Consider the following 9,299-nt stretch of genomic DNA (forward strand, 5'->3'; position numbering starts at 1 on the left):
CTTGTTGTCTCCTCTGTCACCTGCATGAGGACGTTATCATCGATGCTCTGTGGAAACCTCCTGGATCGCTTGTGCGGGTGCTGGCGAGTGCGTGATGGGACTACAACTCCCAAGGTGCACCGCGAGGCGCGGGCGGCCGATGTGGCCGCGGCTCCTCGGCACGGGGCAGCGCGGGGGCTGATGGGAGATGCAGTTCGCTGCCCCGCACCAGCAGCGGCACCGCCCACAGCGCCTGCCCCGCCCGCGCTCGTCTCCGCGGAGCCCAGCCCGCCCCGCGCCTGGCGCCGACGGGGCTCGGGAGCGCGCGCAGGAGGGGCGGCAGCCGCCCCAATGGCCCCAACGGCTGTTTTTCTCCTCAGCTCGAGGCGCCTCGTCCTCCCGCTGCTGCCACTACCGCTCTGCCGGCTTGGGGAGCCTGCCGCACTTTTGCTGTTAACAGTGTGTTTGTGATAGAGTGCTAAATGGAGGGCAGTACAGCCATTTAGCTTTTAATTAATTTAACTGCCTCTGAGTGATAGGAGGCCAGCAGAGATACGGCATCAAAGAAACTCTCAGGGCGTCCTGTTGGCAAGCTGGCAGACGGTCATAAAGGACTGTCAGGACTTCTGGCACCTGGAGGGAACAAGGCAAGGACAGGTTCAGCACGCAAGCTGAGCCCTCCTGACTGGAAGGTGTAGCGCAGCAGCCCAATGTCAATGTCCGAACGGCCAAGAGAAACCACGGGTGTTTCACCTCTGGGAGGAGTTCTCTCCCACGTTGCTCCAGAAAGATCATCATCCACTTTCTTGCTGCATTTGCACAAGTGGGGCTGAAGGACAGCATGCTGCCCGAGACAGCCTTCAGAAAGTCTCTCGCCTGCTCCAAGGGCAAGTAGTGGCATGCAACCTGGAGAGGAATAAGAACCAGGAGAAACAACATCACAACTCTGCTTCCACTCTTACCAAGAAAGGACAAGAAACCTTGAGCAGCTCCTTAGTTCAGCTGCTAGCTAACGGTGAAGGCTGGCAGTGCTTTGTAGTCCATGTGGTGCATACCACTGCTTCTCCGGAGTTACGTAGCTCACAGATTTGGAAGGCTCTGCCGTTAGGGCCTTTGCCTGCATACACAACTTATACTCTCAAAATAGCTCCAACAGAACACTGAAGGCAGAGGCTGTATGGAGGAGTTTGTGAAGATGTTAAGCGTACTGATTTCACTACAGCGTGCGTCACTTGAGACATAGGGCTTGCCTAACAAGACTTGCCAGGAAATGCATGTTACAACAAAGAGAAAGCCCTCAGGCCTTGCAGCTTCCCTGCTTCATTTACACACACACACACACACACACACAGTCCTTTCCAATCTCCAAGCTTCCCCAAGGAACAGCACTAAGGGCACAGTGGCCTCCATGGGAATTCCTCACCACTGTGAGGTAACCTACCACTGAGGACTTACTATATTATTGCATCTACTTGCAAATAGCGTTCATTCATCAGCAAAGACTGGGAGTGCCCTTGCATCTGTCTGACAGGGCCATCTTGCTCCCATTACACAACGGCTCACTTTGCAACACATCCTGACAACAAACAGCACAACTCCTGCAGCCACTGTGGTACCTAGTTCTCTTCACTCCAAGCAGGAATTGCACGTGTTGAGCCCTGTTCTGAAAAATCTCCTTTTCTCTAAGGATCCCCCTCAAGCAGGGAGGCCCTCCACCCTTGGCCGGCCTCCTGACAAGAGAGGAGAGTTTCCCTTTCTCCTCTTTACTACTCACATGGAAGGTTTCCTGGAGCCAGGAGGAGGTCAGGTCTTCCTCAAGAGTTGTCATGAGCCGACTGAGAGCTCCCAGGGATTGTCTATAGAGAGACTAAAAGCAGGAGAGAAGGGCTGACAGGTGAACTCCCATGGGGCCTCAAAACTCAGCCAGAGAGGCTTCCAGAATTCAGGGCAGCACTGAACACTGGGGGCAGCAGCAGGGGCTTGGCAGCTACCTGCCCATGCTGAGCATCCTTTGCTGCCTCCCCTTCCTCTCTGCTCGGCTCAAGGGGAGGCAGGGCAATTAGGCCTTGCGAGCACTGGCGAAGCAGATGGCAGTTTTCCTCCCGGGTCAGGGACGGCTTGATCTTGCTGGCAGAAAACAAAAGAGAGACAATTCAGACAGGACACTCAACAGTATTAGCCAGAGGGGGTCCAGTGGCAGCTAGAGTCCATCTAAGCTGGAGCCCCAAATCCCAGCACTGCGCTTCCTTGACAGGGAGCACTTCCACCTGCTTCCATGGATTCTTGCCTCACTCACAGGCCACAGCAGAACATCAGACTCCCAGGCTACAGAGAGCGGGCAGCTCCCTTCCCTCAGCCACACAGCCAGCCTGCCCGCCAGAAGCCTTTCCCCCACACCGCTGACACTCTCTTCCCCACACTCCTCCAGTCTACAGCCCCAAGCCGTCTCTCTCCAAACCTGGACTCCAGTCCCTCTGCCACATTCATGCCTTCCAGGAGCATATGAAGTGCTGACCGCCACCTCATCCCACACCAAAAGCAGCTCCTGACCCCATGGCTGGGTCAACCGTGAAGCTCTGGTCAGCTGCTCTGCAGCACGCAGGAGAATACTCAACACCCAGGAGGAAATGCCCCACCTCAAATGCTCAAGTGCAAGCACTGCCTTGCAAGGCACAGGAGAAGCTGGGCAACCCACGGGCTCCTGCTCCATGAAGTCCTGTAGTTCACAGAGAGACAAATACAGAGAGGTCAGCAGGGAGGGAAGAAGAGGGCCCTCCCTCAGCAAGACAATCGGCCTCTTCTTCCACTCTTGCGACAAACACATACAGCCTTCCTGCAGACTGCTCCCACACCTCTGCCCTAAGAGCGCTTCCCAGCTCCAGAGAGGACGGAGCCATTGCTCTTCCCAGGCCCTGCCCACAGGGTGGCAGCACACAGCGGTCCCGGCAGGCTGGGGACTGGGCTTGGAAGTTCCCAGCTTTGCCCAGGGTCTTTCACAACCAACAGAGAACACTGCACCTCGGAGGAAACGCGTGCATCTCACTGCACAAACACCAGCTCTTTGGCAGGACAGCCTCCCTCGTGCCGTGTCACTCACCAGCAGAATCGCAAGCAGCACCCTTTTGGAAGAGAAATTAAAGCTCTTCACGTTGCTGACACCTTGAATGGCACAGCTGACTTCGGCGACGCTCTGGATCAGGGCCAGCTTGAGCTCTACGTCCTGAGGACCAGGAGAGAAAAACAAGATGACACACATGCGGAGCCGCTCAAAGGACCAAAGGGCAAAAGGCTAACACGAGCACCAAGGGATAATTAACCCAGGGCCAAAGCTATCCCCAAAGTGCCATGCAGGGAAGAAACGGCATCCTCCACAAGCCTCAGCGACCTGAGCTCTGGCTCTATTTCAGAGGGAGGAGATGTCCCCTCAGGTCCTAGGAGGACGTGGCCTCGCCAGCTTCTTACCCAGAAGAGACCCCCCCGACTCTAGCCTAAAAGAGAGGGGAAGCAAATCTCTTTGGGCTTAGAATCTCTAGCATCTCAGACAAGCCACCCAGAACACAAAGAACCACAATGACAGAGGGATGTGAAAAGGGCATACAGTGACAGGTGGGAAAGCCGAGGTTCAGGACTCCTATGGAGCGGGGATCTTTCCAGGCAGATCCTCTGTCTCAGTAGGCTCCGGTTCAGAGGAGGGCTGGAGCTGGCTCTGAACTGGCAGCTCGAACAAAGAGCATTCTGAGCGCCCACCTGCGAGCTGCTCCTGTACTGGCACAGGATGTTTTCCACGATGACCATCTCGACTCGGGAACAAAGCAGCTCTCTGGGAGCGTGCAGAGCTATCCGGCTGTAGGCTAGCATGAGAGCAGCACACATCTTTGCTCTTTTCGCCTCTTCGTTCTCCTGCACAGTTGAAACAGCCGTCAGGAATCAGTCCAACCTCTTTGTTTTACCGCAGCCTTTCCATTTGCTTCTCATTGAGAAAGTGCCTCCAAACCCATATGAACTTGCCATTTCCACCCACACTTCCCAAAGCCTTTCCTCAAGGAATTCCTCAAAGCTTCTCTGAACTCGCTGGGGAAGAGAGCTGTTGTCCCTCACACTAGCTGGAGCTCTTAGGCAACGGAGGGCTGAAGTGCAGAACCTCCCCCATGGAGAGCCCTGGAGTCCCATCACTGCCCAGTGACCCTGCCTCTTTCCCAGTTGCCAGCTGAGCTGAAATCATGCTCAACACTCTTCCCGTGGCCATTTGCTCTTCTTGCCACCACTGGGCAGCTTTCACCCATGCCTGCGTAAACATGCTGCTTCCGGAAGGTGCCTGAAGGAGCACAACTCCAGGGGAGAGGCTTCAGGCAGGTCTTGCACAAGCAGACAGAACCAAGACACCAAGGAAAACCTACTTCCCTTACCTCCCAGACGGTGAGGACCCCCGAAAGTCTACTTTTCTGCGCAGCAGCATCAAACGCTCGGACAACAGTCAAGGCAAGATCAAGGTGGCTCTCAGCACAGCATGCTAGCACAGAGATTGGGCCCTGCAACACAGTGAAGAGGGAGTCGGTTTCCGTCCCACACACTCGTCCCTTGCCAGCTCCAGTGGCCAAGCAGGATATTGCCTGAGGGACTCAGCAACCGAAAGCCCCAAATCAAGCCCCACCAGAAGGTGGAGTCTGGCAAGGAGACTCAGGCTTCTCTGGGGAACACTGGAGAAAGCAGCACGAGGAAGAGAACGCCCACCTCTCTCTCAGAAGGTTCCAGAGAACGGATTCCTTCCAAATAGCTCTGCATCTGCTCCTGAACATAGCTGACGTTCTGAGAAGCTGCCAGTGCTGTCCCCACAGCCTTGTACAGGAAACCCTGAAAGAGAAGAGGCCAGCACCCCTGACAGTGCTGCAGAAGCAGAGCACTCGGGTACCACTCCATCTCGAGGGCCAAGAGACAGCTCCGCATGCAAGACTATGGAAACAGCCCATTCTTTAGCCCACTCCAGTGACTGGCTCTACGCAGAGAATTTAAAGAAGAAGATGATGAAGAAGAAGAAAGCCATTTTGGAGGGCAGGGAGTGGGAAGCAGTGAAAAGAGACTGTGTTGAGAAGAGCCTGTCTTAGCTCATACATCAGTCAGAGAAGCGTCCTGGGGCTTTGCCACCACACCTCCCAGAGACGAGCAGTAGAGGCAAAGTCCTAGCAGAGGACCAACCTTCTCCTTGGAAAGGTTCGGATACTTGGCCATCTGCTGAGTTAACTCAGCGTTCAAGTGCACCATCCAGGTGTGGTCCTCCATTGTCTCTAGGGATGTTCTCAGGAACTATGGAGAAAACACAAAGTGAAGCAAAGGCTGCCTCAGGTTTTGTCAAGGCCTTTTGCACCTTCCAACCTAACAAGAAGTTCTCTGGGGATAGCTAGCACTACGGATAAGCCATCTTCCCTTTAAGCTGCCCCGGGCTCTTCTTGCAACATGGCAGCTAAGGTTCCCCTGGCTCTCAGGAAACTCTAGACAAAGAGGCAGCAGCGCTTTTTGGACAACAGGCCCAAGTTTAGGGAGAGCACAGGGACACCCAAAACCTTACCACCAAGACCAGCCACCCGTCCCCCACACACCCTCATTTGTTTCCTGATCTCTACGAACCAAAGATGGGGTTGGAACTTGAGGGAAACCTCGGAAGATCGGGTGGGTGATCTCACGCCTTGCCTGACACCCTCAGGATGTCCCTTTTCTGGTTATCTTCTCTCATTCCTCATGACCCGATCAAGCGGGTCACAATGTCAAAAAGGTATTACACCAGAGAATCAGAAACAAGCCTGTAGCTTCCCAGACATGGTTTCCTATGGAAGTCTGCATTTGCAGTCCTGTTCCAGTCATTGCAATGCCAATGAACAGCAAAATGCATTTTGTTCGTCTTCGCACTCAAGTGGCCGCTGTCTAGTTAGTAGCATTCCTCATTGCCTACTGTCCCGTCCTCCCCACAGACTTGTTTTGCTCTCTCTTGTCTTCCCTCTCTCCTTCAGACAGCACAAAAGAACGCTGTACCTTCAGCAGGAGGCCCTCCCATTCTGCACAGTCCAGGGAGCTCTCATCTTTTCCTGGAAAGCAAGAAGGCACAGCAGCAGGTCATCTCATTTCAGGGAGCCCAAGAGAAGCATCCCAGTGTCTCCTTTGTAACCAAAAACCCCAGCTACCAGCTACCAGAACACACCGAGTATGTCAGAGCTAAAAGACACCTGTGCCACCCTCTTTGGGGGGCCAAAGGCAGAGAGCATGTCGGACTCCCATTTCTTCCAAGGCCACTGAATCACATCTGGGAAATACTGGCCCCTTGTCATGCCCACTGCTTCAAAGCAGCTGCCACAACCATCCAGAACACAGCGCACACTCCACGGAACACACGTTTTCTGCAAAATTATGGCCTTTTAGCCTACGCTAGCAAGCTACTGAGAGAGGCGTTTCAGGAACGTGTCATTTCACTTGACAAAGTGCCAGAGCAGCCGCACTCAGGTGGCCAAATGAACTTTCCCGGGGGCTCTGCATCCAGTCTGTAGCTCCTATTTCCTCCCAGGAGAAGGAGAAAAAGGAAAGAAAAAGAAAAGGAAGCAGAAGGGCCTTTCCAGACCATCTTGGGTTTCCTGTGAGAAAGAGCTGCTGCTGCTGCCAAGCTGGACTCCGCTGGTGACTCTGAACTTGCCAAGAGAGGGCAGTGTCACCAAACCTCCAGAAGGGGCAAGGCGATCCCTCCCCAGTGCTATCCAAGCAAGGATGGGGGGATGCTGCCAGAGCCGGCCCTTCTGACGCAACGTGTGAGGCTAAATCCCACCAGGGCCTCGGCGGGGCTCAGGGGCATTGCCTCTCTCAGCTGTCTGTGCCAGCTGCCTGCAACTGGAAGGCATGCAAAACAAGATGGCTTGAAGACTCTCAAGGCCCTGTTCCCCTTGCTCACATGGGGACCTGCCTTCTCCTGCCTCCCCTTGTGTGCTCTCCAGCTCTATCCCCTCCCAGCAGACCCCTTACCTTCAAGGTACTGCAGCAGGGACGGGATCTGCACCCTCCAAGGAATGCCCACCGCTCGGTGAATCCTCCTGTGAAGGGCCTGCAGCAATTGCAGGGCAGCAACTCCGTATCCACCTCCTTCATAGGGAAAGCGGGCAAGCAACTAGAAGAGGGAAGGAGAGAGAAGTGGAGCTGCAGGCCTGCCAGAGGAACAGCAGTTGGTCCCAGAAAGAAGGAGGGGTCTGCTCCTGCCATGGCAGCCAGCACCCAGCAGAGCTGCTTCTCCTTTTGCACTGCCTCCCTGAGGAAGGCAGCCTCCTTGCTGCTCCAGAGAGTCACAGGAGGAATCCCCAGGCAGTCCATGAAAGGAAAGATGTGCTCCAGCAGACTCCCTTTATATACTCAAAAGCTGATTCCCGCCCCTGCAAGTCCAAGCAGCATAGAAAAAAGTGAGGGCTCCTGTGTCTGTGTCTTAGCCCTATGCAACAGCCCAGATCTAAGCCCCTATTAAGCAAAAGCCTCCCAGGAGAACAAGCCTCAGTGACAGATGGGTAATTCCATCCGTCATACATCAGTCTCCCAGCCCTATCACCCAGCATTTCCTCTTGGAAACACTGGCTCCAACACCTAGATTAGGCTCAGATGGCCCAAATGCTGCTCTTCTTCAGTTAAGAACCTTTCTACCTTTGTTCCTTTCCCATTTTACCCACAACCTTAAGCTTAGCATGGGTTTCAGGCATGACCTTTGTTTTCACAGAGGCACTTAAGTACTTGTCTGAGTCTCAGCCATTTCCTCCTTCCCAAACAGTTCTGATGAGACAGACTCAACCACAGACACTGTCCCAAGCCTCAGCTCGACCAACACTGAACCAATGTGACGATTTTATCCTGGTTCGGACCTCACCATAATACTCTAGTGCCTGCCCCTTCTCCCAGCAGAGCTTACATAAAGGACAGTAGCTATTGAATTTTCCCTCGACATTAGCCAAGACTGAAGTCACTCCCTAAGGCGCACCTTCTCCCTAGGAAAGAAAGGCTGCCCGACTCCCCCCAAACATGGCCGCAGCCACCTCAGAAGCTTCGCGAAGCGTCACGGCTGGTAGTGGCGAGTGCGTGATGGGACTACAACTCCCAAGGTGCACCGCGAGGCGCGGGCGGCCTAAGGGTGGCAGCGCGGGGGCTGACGGGAGATGCAGTTCGCTGCCCCGCACCAGCAGCGGCACCGCCCACAGCGCCTGCCCCGCCCGCGCTCGTCTCCGCGGAGCCCAGCCCGCCCCGCGCCTGGCGCCGACGGGGCTCGGGAGCGCGCACGGGAGGGGCGGCAGCCGCCCCAACGGCCCCAACGGCTGTTTTTCTCCTCAGCTCGAGGCACCTCGTCCTCCCGCTGCTGCTGCTGCTGCCGCCATCGCCGCCGCTCTGCCGGCTCGGGGAACCTGCTGCGCTTTTCCTGTTAACAGTGTGTTTGTAATAGAGTGCTAAGTGGAGTGTAGTACAGCCGTTTAGCTTTTAATTCCTGTGAAGGCCTGTGTCAGACACAATCCTGAGCAAGAACAGAAGACGAAAAAAAGGATTGGTTGCCCTGGCTGTATCTTCTGTTTTACGTAAATACGACCTTACAGTGCTTGGATGCTCCTTATAAATGACTGGTTGCCATAAACTAGCCTGTGCCGTTTGGTATTTGGAGTTACACCTACTGGCTTCAGAGGCATCTGCTGTCCCTGTAGTGGGCCAGTGTACTTGTGAGAGAAACCTGTCTCCTCTTCCTCCCTGTACCGTCCTCGGCAGGCTTCCTTGCCGAGTTCGGTTTGCAGAGTTGGTTGGTTCCTTCTGCACAACTTGCAGGCAAGATGTTAGGAGAGGTTAACTGCCTTCCATTTTCAGGCAGCAGATTTCAACAGGTAAGATGGCCAGCTAGTCTCTGTCTATAGTCTTTGTCATCAGCAGAGAGAAAGCTGGGCTCCTGAGTTCAAAACAAGGGCTTTCCTCCTTCGTTGAGCGCAGGAAGTCCCTTAGAGAAACTAGTCCACCAAAGTGGTGCAACTGCTTGCATTGGTGTTTTCTTAAATGCAAGATAGTTGGTCTTCTTGGGCTTACTCTGAAATGGGACTGCCAGCTCACCACTACTGGGATCACCTTCTGAGTGCCTGAAGCCCTAATGGTGTCTGCAGAGCCTGGCCCAGGTTCAGCAAGATGCTCCAGAGTGCTCCAGCTGGTCTCTGCAGGCACTGGTGCAGGGCCCTCCGCTCTGACTCAGTGCCAGGGAAATACGAGACATGTTTAGATAGCTGTCCACTTCCCAATGTGCTTGTGCCAGTGAGAGAGAGGACTTCCGAAGGGGGATG

General features: G+C 54.7%; 1 protein-coding gene across 1 annotated transcript; it reads right to left on the reverse strand.

Moving 5' to 3' along the window:
• Positions 1-354: 354 nt before the first annotated feature.
• LOC135327180 (maestro heat-like repeat-containing protein family member 2B) lies at positions 355-8,084 on the reverse strand. Its single transcript, XM_064505183.1, has 13 exons — positions 7,973-8,084; positions 6,979-7,120; positions 6,004-6,056; positions 5,173-5,280; positions 4,711-4,830; positions 4,386-4,508; positions 3,727-3,879; positions 3,077-3,199; positions 2,616-2,695; positions 1,971-2,106; positions 1,754-1,846; positions 733-885; positions 355-612 (listed from the first exon to the last, which is right to left on the reverse strand). The coding sequence occupies exons 4-13, from the start codon at positions 5,254-5,256 to the stop codon at positions 493-495; spliced, it is 1,185 nt and encodes a 394-aa protein (XP_064361253.1). The 5' UTR covers positions 5,257-5,280; positions 6,004-6,056; positions 6,979-7,120; positions 7,973-8,084; the 3' UTR covers positions 355-492.
• Between the last annotated feature and the right edge of the window lie 1,215 nt (positions 8,085-9,299).

Source organism: Dromaius novaehollandiae, chromosome 1 (genome assembly GCF_036370855.1).
Source record: "Dromaius novaehollandiae isolate bDroNov1 chromosome 1, bDroNov1.hap1, whole genome shotgun sequence".
Classification (NCBI taxonomy): domain Eukaryota; kingdom Metazoa; phylum Chordata; class Aves; order Casuariiformes; family Dromaiidae; genus Dromaius; species Dromaius novaehollandiae.

Bases quoted from the DNA above. Each gene is read 5' to 3' on its own strand.
- LOC135327180 (XM_064505183.1), bottom strand. From the start codon at position 5,256: ATGGAGGACCACACCTGGATGGTGCACTTGAACGCTGAGTTAACTCAG. The intron at 3,200-3,726 runs GTGGGCGCTCAG...CCTGGTCCTCAG, and splicing joins AGTACAGGAGCAGCTCGCAG to GACGTAGAGCTCAAGCTGGC. The intron at 886-1,753 runs GTGAGTAGTAAA...ATTCCTCTCCAG, and splicing joins GGCTCCAGGAAACCTTCCAT to GTTGCATGCCACTACTTGCC.